General features: G+C 57.2%; 1 protein-coding gene across 1 annotated transcript; it reads right to left on the bottom strand.

Annotated features, from left to right (window-relative positions):
- Positions 1 to 552: 552 nt before the first annotated feature.
- Positions 553 to 17,091, bottom strand: MAP3K11 (mitogen-activated protein kinase kinase kinase 11). The gene is made up of 10 exons (XM_086384882.1): positions 15,894 to 17,091; positions 10,691 to 10,871; positions 10,354 to 10,502; positions 10,061 to 10,236; positions 9,693 to 9,936; positions 9,105 to 9,218; positions 7,802 to 7,937; positions 7,619 to 7,710; positions 2,194 to 2,613; positions 553 to 1,415 (listed from the first exon to the last, which is right to left on the bottom strand). Exons 1-10 carry the CDS (start codon positions 16,630 to 16,632, stop codon positions 1,078 to 1,080), a joined length of 2,589 nt encoding a protein of 862 aa, XP_086241008.1. The 5' UTR covers positions 16,633 to 17,091; the 3' UTR covers positions 553 to 1,077.
- Positions 17,092 to 17,284: the final 193 nt, after the last annotated feature.

Here is a 17,284-nt window from a genome sequence, read left to right as displayed (position 1 = left end):
TAGGGCGTGGCATGGGAGGGGTGGTCTGTAGAAACCCTGTGCCTTCTTAAGAGAAGTGTGAGTGAAGCCAGGTGTCAGGGTGGATGACCCTCTTCTGTGTCCAGGCCTCAGGATAAAAACAAACCCTGGACAAACCCCTAAGATACCACCCAGAGAACTGTGGGCTCCTGAGTTCAGCAAGCTGCCTGGAATGGGTGCAGCATGGCCAGGAAGGGGCCCCAGGGGAGGTGGTGTTGTTGTGGGCCCTGAGAATAAGTGGGAACCACCCCGAAACAAGAACAATCAGGGCAAACAGTTGCTTGAAATGGTGGGAAAGGCCCGGCCAGGGTGGGAACAGGCAAGTAAGGCCCAAGTGTGTGGATGTCAGGGAGGCTAACAAGGGCCTTGTAACACCTGATGATCAATTGAACTTGATCCCGGGAGAGAGATGCGGTCCAGAGGATCCCAACCTTGGCCCAGGCCACCTGCCATTCTGCTGGGGGCCTGAGGTCACCAGGGTCATGGGATGGTCTGGATCCCCCAGTTATCTCGAAGAATGCTGACAGGCTGTGCTTGGGGAGACAGCTTGGGGAGTTTATTTGGCTTCATTGGATCCTGAGGCCATGGCCCCAGCCCTGGCCAGGGCAGCAGGAAGGCACCCGGAGAGCCCTGGCCCCAGATGACCCCCAGGGCAGGGGGGCCCAGGCACTAAGCCCAGGGGCAGGAGACACAGTAGTAGGATTTGGTCAAAAGTGCTGGTGACAGCTAAGGCTGGCCCCTCTCCCCTGCACCTCCCTGCTTCCCTGCACCGCCCCCGGGGGGCAATTCCCTGAGACAGGCCCTGGTCCTCCCAACCAGCTGGGTACAGTGTCGGGCCCCAGTGGGGCGGGTAAGTCGGGGGACCCACCCATTGCAGGTGTGTGTCGGGGGTGCAGGCCCCCCATCCAGTGTGAAGGCTTCCTGTGCAGTGTAGTGTTCCTGACCCCCAGAGGGGGCGGCGTCCCTGGGCGAGACCAAGGCAGCTGGAGAGACTGGCCTGGCTCCTATTCCAGTGTATGCTGAGGCTCCTCCAGGGTGGTGGGCGAGCAGCCAGCCGGCTCAGGGCCCTGCCTCTGGTGCCCACGGGGCCTGGGCACCCACGTCTTTGGTCTGCGCCCTGCAGTCCTGAGGGGCCCCTCGGAAGGGGTTGGCAGGCGGAGAGTCCCAGAAGGGGTCTGAGTCTGGGAACAAGGTCCAGGGTGCCCGTCGGGGCGCAGGCTGTGGCGAGGGCAGGGGTGAAGGCCGTGGCCCAGCGGACACAAAGCTCCATGGGTCGATGCGGCTGCGGAGGGGTGAGGGCCGAGGTCGACTGATGAGGCCCAGAGGCGGCGAGCGCGGGGTCCCTGGGGTGCCAGGAGCAGAGCGTGATATCCCCGGCGGCGGTGAGACGGCACTGGCTATTCAATGAAGGGGAGGGGGCCCAGGTCAGGCAGTCACCGGCTCCTGGGTGTCCCCAGGGGGCACTGCCCTGCTCTGGGCTTCAGTTTGCTCATGGCAGTGAGCTCTGGGATTCAAGACTTCCATAACCCTTCCTGCTCCATGGTGCTGCGATTTAGCAGTTAAGAGTGAGAAAGCCTCAGGAGCAGGTCTTGATCAACCCAGCTCAGCAGCTGGTTAGAGTCCCTTCATTTCTCTGTGCCTTACATGTCAACCAAAAAATGGGTCTAACCGGAGTGCCTAGTTCATAGCACTGTTATCAGAATTGAATGAAGTGACCTTTCTAAAGGACTAGAAATAGTACCTGACCCAGGTAAACAGCCAGTAGGAGTTTGCTAAGAAGAAGTGAAGTTGTTCAGTCGTGTCCGACTCTTTGCGACCCCATGGACTGTAGCCTATCAGGCTCCTCCGTCCATAGGATTTTCTAGGCAAGAGTGCTAGAGTGGATTGTCAGAACCTTCTCCAGGGGATCTTCCCGACTCAGGAATCGAACCCGAGTCTCCCGCATTGCAGGCAGACGCTTTACCGTCTGAGCCACCAGGGAGTTTGCTAGGGAGATCCTCAATACTTCTATTATTTCACAACCGGCCTGGCCCGCCCCGATGGCTGAACATAGAACTCAGCTCCCCACACCCCAGGGCGCAGCTGGAGGTCCAGCAGACAGCTGCAGCCCTGCTCACTGCCCTGCGGGTCCCCACCAGCCCCTCCTCCCCCGTCACCAGGCAGTAGGCCGCTTACCGCGCCTCTCCTCTTCGCGCCGGCGGCTCTTGGCTGAGGGCTGCCCCGCAGCAGGGACACCCAGCTCCAGCAGCAGGGGCGGCGCGGGGGCGGCCGGGCCAGAGGCGTCGGGGCTCAGCGGGGAGGCTGGGGTTTCGGGCGTCTCGGAGGAGAAGCGGATGAGCGGGGATGGGGGCGGCTCGGTGGGGGACGGGGTGGGCAGCGACGAGCGGGGCGGTGTTGGCGAGGGCTGTTCCACGCGCTCTCGGCCCGAGCCCCCCGGGGGTTGCAGGTCCCGGCCGAGGCCCAGCGAGGCGAGCAGGGCGGTGCCGCGCAATAGCGCGCGTTGGATCAGTTTGGGCGTCCCGGAGCCACTGCCGCGTTCGGTCGGGCCCGGCCGCCGGGGCTCCTCGGGCTCCGGGCTCGGCCGCGGGAGGTTACCTGGCGGCGGGTACACAGGTTAGGCCGACTTCCGGCGGCCCTGAAGCAAGGGCTGACTTCTGCTCCCCTGACTCCCCCAGTCCAAGTCCTCCCTCGGCATCCCCATTCTGGCTTTTCAGAAGTGTTGGGGGTGGAGGAGGGCAGTGCAACCTTTGAAAGCAGCAGGAGCTAAGCCAGGTGCCCTGGGGCCCACGAAAGGAGGGCTGGCTGGAGGGAAGGCCGAGGGTCCACCAAGAAGCAAGCTCAAGCCAGAGCAGGGCCGGCCTCAGTGCCCTCAATGGGCAGCAGAAGATATCCACAGGGGCCAGAGTCACAGCTGGGACCCGTGCGGTGCCCATCTCGTCCCTGGTTGGGCAGCCCTGGTCCTTCTACTTGCCTGCTCTGGCCTCCAGTGGTAACCTGTATAAGGCACACAGGCCAATTCCAATGTACACAACAGCTCTAAAGGGATACAACATTGTCCCTATTCCAGAAATGAGGAAATCAAGGCTTGGAGAGGTCAGTTGTTTGTGTCGGGCCTGAGCTGAGTGATTTAGGGGCATTACGTTGTCTGAGCCTCATGCCCCAGGGGTTCCCAGGCTTAGCTAAGGCTACCCTGCCCTGGATTAAAGGACATATGTCCTAACCTGTGGGCCTAGGGTTAATCTGATTCCATTCTAGACCAAATGGGTGGGTCTGGAGAACCAGTCATTGAGGTAGGGCAGCCTGTGATGGCCCCCCACAAACCCCAATTTTGTCAAGTCCTCCTCAGCTCTAGAACCTACCATGGCTCTCCACGGCTGCTAGAAAAAAGCCTAAGCTCCTTGGTTGGGCTTTCAGGGCCTCTCTGTCTTCCTTGGGCCTGCCTGGCGTGGAGCAGTGGGTGGGGGTCCAGAGGAAGGAATGCAAAGCTGGGAAAAACGTGAGCTTCTGCAGTGAACCAGGACTTTGCTTGGGGTCAATCCTCAGCCACAACCCTTACCTCATCTCTCTCTTTTTTGGCTTGGCCCCAAGGCCTGTGCGATCTTAGTTCCCCCACCAGGGATTTAACCCGCGCCCTCAACAGTGAGAACATGAAGTCCTAACCACCAGAAAGCCAGGGAATTCCACCCCCCACCTCCACCCCATCTCTCTTATCTCCTACCCAACCCCACCCCTGCAGTGGCCACTGCCTTCTAAAATGTAAACCTGCTAAAGACAAGTCTCTGCTTAAACCTGCCCCCCCCACCCCAACTTCCAGATCCTTCCTGAACTGGCCCCAGCCTGCTGTTTCAGGCCTGGGAGTCCCTGGCTCTCAAGTCCTTCAGTGAATTCCAACCAGGATTCCTCTTCCTTAGGTCTGGTGAGCCCCATGGTTGCACACACACTGTTCCCTTCACTCAGCACACCTTTCCCACCTCGCGCTCAGTAGTCCCTTACTTAACATTTAAGACCCAGCTGAGAGATCACAGCTTCTATGAAGCTGTGACAGTGGTTTATAAAAAAGTACATATTTGGCTTTCATCTCATTCCTGGTACAGAACTCCCCAAACCCTTGGAATTTCCATATGAGAGTTCATATTGATGTCTTTTTATTTTGGCAGCCTTGTGCAGCATGAGGGATCTTGGTTCCCCGACCAGGGATCAAACTTATAACCCCTGCATTAGGAGCACGGAGTCTTAACCACTGGACCACAAGGGAAGTCCCTGATGCGGTCATTGTTGGAGGATGGGGTCTGCCAGGGGAACGGACTGTGTGATTAGAGGGTTGGAACTTTCAACTTCTACTTGCATCAGGGTAAGAGAGGGGCTGGAGATTGACTCCTGTCACCAATGGCCAATGATTAATCAGTCACATCCACGTAATGAAGCCTCCATAAAAACCCAGCCAAAGGGTTTGGAGAACTTCTGGGTTGGTGAACCAGCAGAGGTGTGTGCCTAGAGGGGGCATGGAAGCTGTGTGCCCCTCCCACATACCCTGCCCTCCACATGTCTTCCATCTGTATGTCCTTGACCTGTATCCTTTATAATAATCTAGTAGTCTAGGAAGTAGATGGTTTTCCTGAGTTCTGTGACCTCTTCAAGGACATTATCAAATCTGAGGCGGGGGTCGTAGGAACCTCAGATGTAGAGCTGGTTGGAGAGGAGCACCGGTGACAACCTGGACTTACAACTGGTGTCTGCAGAACAGAGGAGCCTTGGAGTCCTGAGCCCTTAGGCTGTGGGGTCTGACGCTAATTCCAGGTACACGGTGTCAGAACTGGATTGGATTGTAGGACTTCCAGCTGGTGGCCCAGAACTGGCCGGTGTGGGAAAAACTCCACACATATGGTGTCAGAAGTGAAGCAATAGAATGCAGAGGAAAACAAGAACTTTTCCTCTTTTAGAAGCTTTGCCAGGGACTTCCCTGGTGGTCCAGTGGTTAAGAATCTGCCTTCCAATGTAGGGGATGGGGGTTTGATCCTGGCAGAGGAACTAAGGTCCCACTTGCTGTGGGTCAACTAAGCCTGCACACAATGAGAAGCCCGTGTGCCACGATGATGACCCAGTGCAACCAAAAGAAAAGTTTAAAAAACAAAATAGAAGCTTTTTCAGAATCCCCTGTTAACCTATGTAGTTCTTGCTCATGCTATGCCTTGTATAGTCCTTCTGCCAGCCACATGCTACTCTCTACTGTACTTGTTTATTTCTGAGCCTGCCTCCTCTACCAGACTAGGCCCGCCCAGAGGTCAAGGCACTGCTGATCTCTAGCACGATGATGCCTGGCTCATTATATGTGTCAGTACATGTTTGATGGAAGAATCCATTCTTAGAATCCCTGTGACAACCACGTAAGGTGATCGCTGTTCCCCACTTTATAGGTGAGGAAACTGATCATTTACAGTGAGTTTAAAACAGAACAGGGGAAAAACATGTTTAAAACAAGCAAAAAAAAAAAAGAACAAAGTGACACTGGAGATCAGCACACCAACTAAGAATGGAAAGAAGTTACTGAGGTTGATATCCTGAGAAACTGAGATTCCCAGAAGTCAGAAACTTGCCCCAGGTAACTTGGCAGTAATTTTAATTTACCTCTAAACTCCCTGGCAGTAAGAGGTGGCAACCCTGTTGTTACGGAGAAAGCAGAAAAACCATTCTTGACTCAGAGATGAAGGTGAAATCACTTCTACAGGGCCTCATGGAAAGGACATGGCCATGTGGTAGTTGGTGGCTCCAGGGCAAAAGCTTCATGGGGCAGTTGCTGGCAGACCGTGCCCACCAATCTGTAACAACCAGTTCCCCAGGGGCCAGCACACCCAGGCAGGGACAAGGGGTGGGAGATGGGACTCCCCAGTGGGGTGGCTAACACCTGGGACAATCTCTCAGGGACATCTTTGATTCTTAGCTAGGTTTTTTGACTCTGTAGGTGGTTGGGAGGTCAAGATCACTCACTTGTGGGTGGGCCAAGACAGCTGGCTGAAGGCTTGCACAGGTGCAAACAGATGCTCAGCCAGCAGCTGGGCTGGGACAAGGGATACCCTTTCAGGTAAGGGGGCAAGCTGGAGAAAGATGAGGTCCCTGCTCCTGGGAGCCCAGGGAAGATAAGGCCAAAGGGATCTGAAGGGATCTGTAGACCATGGTCAGGGGCTGCTTCTGCCTGCACATCCAGCTTGACAGGACCTCATGTTCTCCATTGAACTTTCTGGCCTGGGGCATTCTAGAGCAGGTGACTCCAAGCAGCCCCCTTGGCCTTCCAATTCTCAGTTTGGTCCCTGTAGCACAGCCTGCTTAGGGCAATGCAACTGCTGGAGCAAGAAATGGCATGGCAGATGGGGGTCCAGGGCCCTGCCTCTGGAGTCAGTGAAAGTTTTGCAACTCCATGGACTATACAATTCTCCAGGCCAGAATACTGGAGTGGGTAGCCTTTCCTGTCTCCAGGGGACTTCCCCAACCCAGGGATCGAACCCAGGTCTCCCGCATTGCAGGTGGATTCTTTACCAGCTGAGCCACCAGGGAAGCCCTGGGCTCAAATCCCTGTTCTGCTATGCGTCCTACTTCAAATCACTTTACCTGTCTGTGCCTCAGTTTTCTCCTCTATAAAATGGCACACGAGGGACCCAATAAACGTTTGCTGTTGTTATTACTGTGAATCCTAGCTTAGGTAATGGTGGAGGTGATGCATTGGGTGGGGTGAGAGGAGTGAGTCTAACTTGTTTGCTGAATGGGACTCTGGTCTGATGACAGCTGGGTCCTATATTCTGACTTTGAGAAGCAGGTGCAGCTGGGGGCTGTAAAAGGACCCTTGGGCAAGGGAGGCTGCAACTTTCTAGTCCCTGCCAATGCTGGGCAGTGCTGAGATGAGCCATGCCCCTCTGACCCAGGATCCCTGCTTTCTGCTGATCCCCTAGCTTCCCAAGTAGCTTGCAGGTGAGAAACCCCTTCTTTAAATGAAAGCTTCTGGGGAAGCTCACTATGAGCCTGAGTGTCAATATTTTCCTGGGTTCAGATCCTTAGCTGGGGGACTTAGGTAGATTACATTATGTCTCAGAGCCTCAGATAGGTATAATAATCCCTCATGGGGTTGTTGCTTGGATGGAATACCTGATACACAGCAAGTGCTGTTGCCATTATGGAAAACAGAAGACCCCAGAACTGCCCCAGATGCAGTGAGGGGGCCCTGGATGCCCACCCATTCAGCTTTCTTATCCTCTTTTCCACCTCCAAGCTCCCCAGAAAGGACTCTGAGAAGCACAGTGCAGTAGCCACTTTTCTAACTCCACCCCACATGCACAATTTCCTTTCCCTCTCTGCACCCAACTTCCTTTGGGTCCCAAACAGGGGCCACTGTTCCTTGTCTTCCTTTGCTCCCTAGAGCTTGCTGAGGGCACAGCAGCTGATGGAGGCCAGCCCTGCACAATGGGACCACTCTGGGCCCCCTGGGGCCTAGGCGGGATCTCCCTCAGTTGTGGGCTTATACGTCAGACCTGGGTTCTAGCAATGGCCTGCCTTGCCATAGTACCCATAGGAGTGCAGCAACAGTTGGCTGGGGGAAGACAAGGCCACTCACCATTGAGCATTGGGGGTGTGGAAGGAGATCCTAGGGGGGATGAGTCATCTGAATCCAGGTACCACGTGGCTTCATCCATGCGGGACCTTCTCCTAGTGAGGGAATGAGAAGGAGTCGCGCTTCGTGAATCTCAGGACTGCTGGGAGGCAGGAGCTGCTGGGTAGGTGGCAGTCAGGCACTCACCTCCCATTCTGGGCTTCTCCAGGCTTGGGGGAGCTGGGACCCCAGGCCCAGCATGCTCGGCGCTCTCCATTGCTTGAGTCCTCTAGACGTCTTGGGGACTGTCGGCCCCATGCCTGCCCTGGCTCTGCAGGCTCCACTGTGGTGGGTAGGGTGAGGGGGGGAACCGAAGGAGTCTGAGTCAAGATCAAGGACCCTGATCCTTGTCCTCCCATCGTAAGAACTGGGCTCCAGGGGCAACTTCTTGGAGGATGGGGAGCGGATAGTCAGGCTGGGCCCCATCCCATTCCCATGGTAAGCTTTGGGCTTACAGAGAAATTGCACAAACTGGGGTGGGGTAGGTGAGTGTGGGTCCTGAGACTGGCAGTGGGGCATCTCTTCTAGTCCTTCAGCTGGCATTTGCTGCTTAGGAGTTAGCACAGACACTGCAGCAAACTGGGTCTGAATTCTGACCCTGCCACTTATCAGCTATGCAGTATTAGGAGATACTTCTTTCACTTTTCTCATCAGTAAAACCTAGGTAATAATAAAGACATCTACCTCACAGGGTCATTGTGAGGAATTAATATTAGCAACTGTTAGTCACTCAGTCGTGTCTGACTCTTTGTGACCCCATGGTAGCCTATCAGGCTCCTCTGTCCATGGGATTCTTCAAGTGAGAATACTGGAGTGGGTTGCCATTCCCTTCTTGCTGCTGCTGCTGCTAAGTCGCTTTAGTCGTGTTCAACTCTGTGCAACCCCATAGACGGCAGCCCACCAGGCTCCCCCGTCCCTGGGATTCTCCAGGCAAGAACACTGGAGTGGGTTGCCATTTCCTTCTCCAATGCATGAAAGTGAAAAGTGAAAGTGAAGTCGCTCAGTCGTGTCCAACTCCTAGCGACCCCATGGACTGCAGCCTAACAGGTTCCTCCGTCCATGGGATTTTCCAGGCAAGAGTACTGGAGTGGGTTGCCATTGCCTTCTCCAATTCCCTTCTTGGATCTTCCCAATTCAGGGATCAAACCTGGGTCTCCTGCATTATGGGCAGATTCTTTTTATGCTCTGAGCCACCGAGGACACCCTAATAATTAGCAAAGCACTTAGGAAAGTGGATGGTACATAGCATCATACAATTGTTAGAAAAAAAAAAGTTGTAAAATGACTGATGCTTGGGGAACTCAGATACCAGTTTAGATGGATGGGGAGGGAACCTGGGAGCAGGGAGGAAGAGGAGGAGGCAGTGCAAGGGATCCACTTCCAAGGATAAGGTTTGACGAAAGGGTAAGATCTGGGGAGAAGGACGTGGGCAAGAGGAGAAGCTGCTTACACTGGATGGCCCGGAACCGGGGAAAGGTGGGAGAGTCCCCAGCCCCGACCTCGAAGACGTTCCTCCTCCTGTCCAAGCCAGGCGAGGCCTGCACGGTGATGCGGTGTTTGAAGTCTAGAGTTGGGGGGAGAGAAGCAGAGTGCAAGTTTGTGGTGAAGGAGAGACAGGATCCTAACCCCTCGGCAGCGCGGAGGCCACGCAGGCAGTGCTGGAATCCGGCCTAACACGGAGGCTAGGTGACTGGGGCCGGCCTCACTGGCTTCCTGAGATCCTGGATCAAGGAAATCCCCAACCCCGGCAAGCGCGGCGAAGTCGGAGAGGGCCCACCCCGTGCCCTCGGCCTTCCCAAACATTCATGAGCCCCGCCCCTTCCCGGCCGCAGCCACTCCCAGGCCGACATGCAAATATTCCCGCCAGAACCCGCCCACAGACAAGAACACACTCCCGATCCCACCTCTTGCAGCCTCCGCTCACAGGCCCACCCACCGACGCCCTAGACCAATCCCAGCTCGGTCAGCCACCCGCCTGGCCCCGCCCCACCGCCCGCGAAGCCAATGGCGGGCGGCGCGCTGGGGCCCCGCCCCTTACCGAGTGGCATGCTGATACGCTCCCCGCCGTCGCGCGCGCGGAGTTTGCTGCGCTTGAAGGTTCCGCGTCGGCGGCGAACGTGCGGCCGCTCGCGGTCGACTTGCTGCAGTAACAGCGTCAACTCACGCTCAAACACCTCCAGCTCCCACTGAGCCAGCAGGTGCTCGCGCCGCCGCAGCTGCTCTGCCTGTGAGCGCTGCTCCCGCGCCGCGCGGGTCAGCTCCTCCTCGCGGCTCAGTAGTTCCTGTGCCCAGGACAACGAAGGCGGTGGCGTCAGGCGGGTACGGTCCCAGGCGCTCATCCCCACTCTCCGTGAGACGTCCCTTCCCGGTGTCTCCTTCCACCCCTGGGACCGCGACTCCTCCCACCTTTTCTTTGGCCCGCAGCTCGTCGAAGAGGCCTTGGATCTCGCGCTTCCAGCCTTCCTGCATGGAATGGAAGGAGTCCCGCGGCATTTCCCGTAGCACCTGTGCCTCCAGCGCCTCCAACTGCTGAAGGATGGAGGCGAAGTCGGGCCTGCGGTGGGGGTCCTGCGCCCAGCAGTCTAGGGAAACGGAGTGGGGACGGGGGTGCGGGGGGGACAGGGGAAGGGGTCTGTGAGTGGATATGTCCTGTTGGGCCAAGGAGCTCTACCCTTCACCCTCCTGCCCCATCCCCTTACCAGCCATAAGCTGTGCGAAGGGCTCCGGGCAGGTGGATGGAATGGGCAGTGTGAGCTTGTTCACGGCCACACCATAGGCTACAGCAAGGCAGTCGATGCCACGATAGGGTACCTCCCCGGTCAGCAGTTCCCACAGCAAGACCCCAAAGCTGTAGGTGAGACAAAGGGTCTGTGTTCCCGCCTCGACTCATTCATTGCCATTTCACCCCAAAGCAACCAAGAGTAAGTGGTCTGTGTCCCTCCCTTGGCCTCTGCTTATCCATCCAGCCCTAGATTTTGGCTGCCACCTCTCCCACCCCCACGACCTCATATCTGTCTAGACTCCACCCAGCCGCACCTCCAGACATCGCTGCCTTTGGAGAAGGTGGAGGCCTTGATAACCTCAGGAGCCATCCAGGCATAGGTGCCCGCAGCACTCATTTGCGTGGTTTTGTGCCACTCACGGGCCAGACCGAAGTCCGTGATCTTCAGGGTCTTGTGCTCCATGTCGTCACCTTCAATGGGCTGCAGCAGCAGAACTGGGGAAGAGAGGCTGGACTGTGGTTCCAGGCTCAGGGGGTGGGGATAGGGGAGGAGCTGGGAGCAAACTGTCATCGGACAGACATCCTGGCTAGGTAATGGGGGCAGTGAGGTGACTTGGTCTCAACCTTGCCAGAGCTCGTATCTGGGGTTGGGATAGAATGAGACAATAAACACAAGGCTGGGACATATTTACCAAGGGGCTCCTAGAGGTTAGGCATTTATACTCAGTGTTAGCACACACACACACATACACAAATCTGTGAGGTAAACATCATGGGATTCCCTGGTGGCTCAGTGGTAAAGAATTCACCTGCCAGTGCAGGAGACACAGGTTCGATCCCTGGGACAGGAAGATCCCCTGGAGAAGGAAATGGCAACCCACTCCAGTATTCTTGCCTGGAAAATCCTATGGACAGAGGAGCCTGGTGGGCTCCAGTCCTTGGCGTTGCAGAGGGTCAGACACGATTTAGCGACTAACAGTTCACTTCACTTCAGTAATTAGGACCCTGTACTTCCACTGCAGGGGAAACAGGTTCGATCCCTGGTCAGGGAACTACGATCCCACATGCCCTTGGCTCAGCCAATAAGTAAATAAGTAAATTGTAAGATTTGGGAAGATTTCCTAGAGGAAGTACCATTTAAGCTGAGACCAGAGTGAGGAGTTGGCCTCAGCTAGGCGATGGTAGGGGTTCAATCCCATGGACAGAGGAGCCTGGAGGCTCTAATCCTTGGGGTTGCAGAGGGTTAGACACAACTTAGCGACTAAACAGCAATAACAAAGACATCATTATCCTCATTTTGCAGAAGAGGAAACTGAGCAACAATTTGACTTAACCAAGGTCATAAGCAAACAAACCAGGTATCACCCACAACCTGGTATGCGTGGTTCCAAAGCCAGTGTTCTAACTTTCCCCTAACCCTGCACAGAACAGAAATAGGCAATATGGCAGCCTCTCAGCATTTGTGACTTTGATTTCAAAAGAAACCTGTGTGTTGTCATTTTGTCGAGGCAAGAGTGTGATTTAGAACCTCCCTGGGGGTGGGGAGCAGGAGGGAACTGCCTGGTGAGAAAGGAAGCCCAGCGGGCACTATAGACCCCTGGTGCCCATGTCCCACTGTGGCTAGCACAGCCATTTCCAGAAGAGAGAAAGACTCCAAAAGATACCCACTAATGTGGCTAGATGTGATGAGAGACGAAGGGGTCTAAGGGTGGTTGTTGACTAGAAAGGAGTTTGGGACAAATGTAGGAGTGGATGGACACGGCAAGTGTTCCTGGCTTTGTCCCTCATGGGACCACCATACCCTGTATACACAGGAAAGCCAACAACTTGCAAATGTCTCACCAGGACAAGCACGGCTCAAAGGAGAGAGGTTTTAAAGGAAAAAATGTAAGGCAAAGTCAGAGAATCTTCGAGGGTCTGAAGAGGACTCTACTTTTCTGGTCATAGTCAACTGTTTTGTACAGAAGGGACATCCAAGCCAACGACATTTCTGAACACATATCCTTTCAGGGCACTGCTGCTGCTGCTAAGTCGCTTCAGTCGTGTCCGACTCTGTGTGACCCCATAGACGGCAGCCCACCAGGCTCCTCCGTCCCTGGGATTCTCTAGGCAAGAATACTGGAGTTGGTTGCCATTTCAGGGCACATCTCTCAGCAATCCTGCCCAGGGTGACAGTACCTCGGAGGGGGCAGCGCAGGGTTCTGGGGTTGGGTCAGAGGAGACAGGCACCTTGTACAGGTGAGTCAGGGAAGACTTCTCAGAGGAGATGGCACAACCAGGGTATTCACTCGTTTAGGCCTAAAGCCACAACTCCTGATCCTGCTGCTGGCCAAGCTCCCTGGGCCTCATGGGGGCATCTGGCACTGCTACTGAGCCCCTCCCTGCTGTCCTTGGCTCCCAGGGCCTCTGGCTGCTTGTGCTGTTTCCTTCAGGCCTCCCCACCCTTAGCCTTTTCAATGCCGGTGTTTCTCAGAGACTGGCCTCCCCTTGACCTCGGCCTACTGCCTCCAGGCTGTCCTGGCCTCTCCCAGGTGCCAGCTGCTCCTTCCTCACTGGCATCTCCCGTATGTGGAGCCCTCATTCAGAAGTGGGTCCAGCTGCCCAGCTGTCACCCTACCTGGTCTCCATGCCCTCAACAACCACCTACATCCTCCCACTGTGCCTGGCAAATCTTCCTGCCTTGTCTCCAAATTCAGAGAACGGTCCTGCAACCTACCCTCTCCTCTGAGCTAAACTGGGGCTGACTCCTGAACAGTTAAAGCTGAGGATAACAACAAAAGCCAGAGGGTTATCATGAGTATTAAACAAGATCACCCTTTTTAAAGCTTTCACACAAGGATCTGACAGTTGTTCCAAAGATGCTGCCATGAATCTCAAGTTGACTCTCCTCTCCATCCGCTACCACATCTTATTCGCAGCTTCACAACAGCCTCTGGCCTGGCTGCTGGAGTCTCAGAACAAGACCATTTAGTAAGCTCTGTGAATATCCGTTTCAGAGAAGAATCGCAGCAGACTGGGGCGGGTGGCTGGGGAGGGACCAGGCAAAGGGGTCCATGTGCTGGGGTTGGGGAGGGACTCCCACTTCCTCTGGTGCCAGGACCAACCCATCCTCTTGAAGACCAACCCCTGCTACTTCTTGGTCAGGTCTCTAGCCACCTGTGGTACCTCATGGACTGGTGAAGCACTTTCTGCACCAGTATCTCAAGCTGGGAGGCCAGCCTCCTTTTTTCAATTAGATCATCTGAAGCCCAGACGGGGTGGCAACCCACTCAGTCTCAGGACTCCTTTGTACTGGTGACTTTTCTGCCAACCCCGTCCCCAGCTTGACCTCACACCTGTGAAGCCTTAGCCTCCCCTCCGTGAGCCCTGCTTTTCTCCAATGGCCTTGAATTTGTTCCAACCCAAGCTGCTCTTCTGGTGTCTGATATAGACCTTAGGGATGGGGTGATCAGGGGTCACTCAGAGAAGGAGCTAGAGATCCCCCTCCCAGCACCCCCTTAGGTTAGGGCTCCCTGGCTCTGAAAAGGGACCTGGCCCCCAGCCCCCTCCCTAGACTGCCTCTGGGGAGCCCGGGAGTGGCCTCAGCAGCTCACACCTCTTCCGCTTCCCTCCCATGGTCCCTACTTCTCCTTTCTGGGAGGCCTGGCCCAGGTCTCCAATGGAGGGGGGAGTCCTTTGGGGGAGAATTGGGGGAGGTCAGGCCCAGGCCGGGCTGGCTGGTCAGTCCTGTGACTCGTGGGCCTGGAGAATTCCCCCTCCTCTCCCCTCCAGGCTTCCTCACAAGGCCCCCATTGTCCAGGAAAATCACGCCATTGTTTCCTGCCTGAGCCCCCCCAGCCCAGGGACTCCCCCCTGCCACAACGCCGCAGACAGCACCCCGGGCCTAGAACTGGGGTCTGTGAGGTGGGAGCCCAGGCTCAGGGAGGCTAAGGGCACCCTGCCTGCCCTTCACCACCACCCAGACTCAGGGTGAAAGCAGGGAACTGGGGGTAGTGGGGGTGCCATCCCTGGCTCCTTCCTCTCCCACAACCCCCCCCACCCCCAACTCTTTCCTCCCCTGCAGGCAGCTGGGCTGGGGAGAGAGCAGAGGCTGGAGCAGGGGCAGGAAGCCGGCTCAGGGGCAGCAGGAAACGCAGGAAGCGGTGGGGAGGGTGGGGAGCAGGGGCCTGGGCTATTGTTCCATTTTTTCTGGAAAGAAAACTGGAGGAAAAACAGTAGACGGGAGTCCCCTCCCCCCAGGCCTTCGGGGAATCCCCCTCAGGCTGGGGCAGGGAGTGAGGGTCCCTAGATGGCTGAGGCTCAGCAACGCAGCTGAGCGCTGGGACCTGCACCGTATTGTGGATGAGAGGAGTGGGTGGGGTGGCTGGCAGACCTCCTGAGGCCCCTCCGGCCCAGGAAGGGACTTGGGTATCACTGGGCCCTGGTGTTCTGCTCCCCACAAGCCTCTGATCCATGGTCAGCCCAGGCCGGGAGGCTCAAAGTATCCATGCTCACCCCTCCGCGGGCCACCCGTGGCTCTCCAGTGGTCCTGCGGGCCCTTCCTCTTGCTCTTCGGTCTGCACCTTGGGCCCCAGCAGGCCCACCCACATCCCTACTACCGTGCCGGGTGCTGCCTCCTTGACTTTGCTCTCATCAGGCCCTGCCAGGACATCCAGCTGGGTGCCTCTCTGAACATGCCCTGCTCTGGGCCAGGTGTGAAGCTTGCCTGCTTCAGGAAGCCCTCTGAACCTGTCACTTGCTTGTCTCGGGCCCATGCTAGGCCATGCGTAGACCTGAAATGGCTGGAGATAGAGTGCCTCAAGTCTTCTTAGCCCTGCCACGCCCACTCCAAGTGCTGATTCCAGGCAAAGCCCTCCTGGCAATCCAGCCTTCAAACGTCCACACCCATGGCTGACGACCCACTGATGCCGGGCATTGGGTGCCCAACGATTAAGCCCTTTCATTCTCCCAATCACTCCCTTTTTACAGAGTGAAATCGATGCTCTGAGTTGAAATAACCAGCTAGAGAGAGTGCAGCCAGGGAAAGGAGTGGGGTTAGAATTCCATCCCTGACCCCAGCTTTGACCACCGAGGGTGGGGAGGAGGGGAGGGGCTTTTCCCTTTGAGATGTCTATTCTGGAGGAGCTGCCCACCACAAGCGGAGGAGACAGGAGGCACCCGCAGGACAAGTGGGCGCTCCCTGAAGATGAGGGGTGCCAGGATCCAGCATGCCCTTCCTTGACGTAGTGGCCATGGTAGGCAGGTTGCTTACAATTCTGAGAGATTCCAATTTTTTAACTTGGCACCTGTGAGTTGGGGTAAAGGCCTCCTCCAGGGGCTGGGGCGTAAAGGACTCTTGGGTGCCTGGGACTCTTGCTTTGGGGCTAGTGTGAGCCCAGGGGCACCCCTGGTCAACTGAGATGCTCCTAGAACAGTAGCTCCTGTCTCTAGTAGATCCCCAGGTAGGCTCAGCTGCGAGCTGGCAGTAGATGTGTGCTCAGGCCATGCCACCCTCCAACCACACTCCCCAAAACTCACTGTTGTTGGACTTGAGGTCTCGGTGGATGACAGGCACCAGGGCCTCGCAGTGCAGGTAGTGCATCCCACGGGCAATTTGCACGGCCCAGTTGACGAGCACATGGGGGGGCACACGCCGGCCAGCCAGGGCACGGCTGAGGGGCCCACCGGCAGCGTACTCCATCACCAGGCACAGGTTGGGCTCCTCCAGGCACACGGCCTTTAGGGCAATGATGTTGGGGTGCGCCAGCATGGCGAAAAGCCGGGCCTCCTGTCGCACACTCTCAGCTGTCACGCTGATGTCTTCGTCGGGGTCCTGGCGAGCAGCCTTCACAGCCACCAGCTCGCCTCTCCAGCTGCCCCGGTAGACCTTGCCAAAGCCACCGATGCCAATCACCTCCTCCAGCCGCAGCTCCTGGAAGCTGGCCATCTCGCAGGGGGGCGGACCGCCGCCCCGAGATACATAGTTGGACGGAAAGATGCCCACCTGGCCACCCACCTGGCCCGCCCACCAGCCCTCATCGCCTGAGATAGCTGCATCCCGGGATAGCACCTCCACACGGTCGCCCTTCCGCAGGGCCAGCTCGTCTTGCCCGCTGGGCTCGTAGTCAAACAGGGCTGTCCACACAGGGTTAGCATAAGCTGCCGCCTTCGGGGACCCCTCTGGCCAGCCTCCGCCGCTGCCCCCGCCGCCCCCACTGCCACTGCTGTTCCATGACCCCAGTGGGCTCTTGAGGAAGAGGTTCTTCAAGGGCTCCATGGCTGGGAGCTGCGTTGGTGGGTGTGGGGGACCTTCCCTGGGTGCCCCTGGTCCCCACCCCTGCTGACTGTCGAGGCCCTAGTCCCGGAACCTGGGCATCCGGGCCCTGGCCCTCAGCCCCAGACCCACGCCTCTCTGGGGATCCAGGAGTGTCGCCTCCCGGCCCCCTGCATCTCGGGCTTCCGGAGGAAGGCCACCCAGGGTAGTGTGGTCAGGCTTGGGGGGTGAGCCCCTGGGGCCTCCGGCGTCTCACCATGGCTAGCAAAGAGGGGCCCCGGCGTCCCTCAGTCTGGAGCAGTCCTGGGAGCCTGGCTCCAGCACCCCGCGAAGTGTAAGCTGGGCCAGCAAGGGGCAGCGCCTGGACTCTGTTTGGGTCTCCTTGCGAAGGGGGTGGCTGGAGTGTCTCTTGCTGGGGCTAGCTGTCTCTTCCTGGCTGGGCTCTCTCGACCCGATGGCTCCAACCCCGTTCCCTTCTTCCTCCTCCCTTTGTACTTTGGCCCCGGGGGCGGGAGGCAGAGGTGGAGGGTGGAGTTTCACTTTTTTCCGCTGTTCTCCCTCCCGCAGGAAACAGCATCAGATGACGCGGGCGGGTAGCACCGCTCCCCTCCCAGAGGCTGCGGGGCGACTGGGCCGGGGAGTTCCTGGGTAGGCG

Source organism: Bos grunniens, chromosome 29 (genome assembly GCF_055505025.1).
Source record: "Bos grunniens cultivar Pamir isolate PY7600 chromosome 29, Bosgru_T2T1.0, whole genome shotgun sequence".
Classification (NCBI taxonomy): Eukaryota; Metazoa; Chordata; class Mammalia; order Artiodactyla; family Bovidae; genus Bos; species Bos grunniens.
The sequence above is the reverse complement of the archived record's forward strand: the minus strand, read 5'-3'. Positions and strand labels throughout refer to the sequence as shown.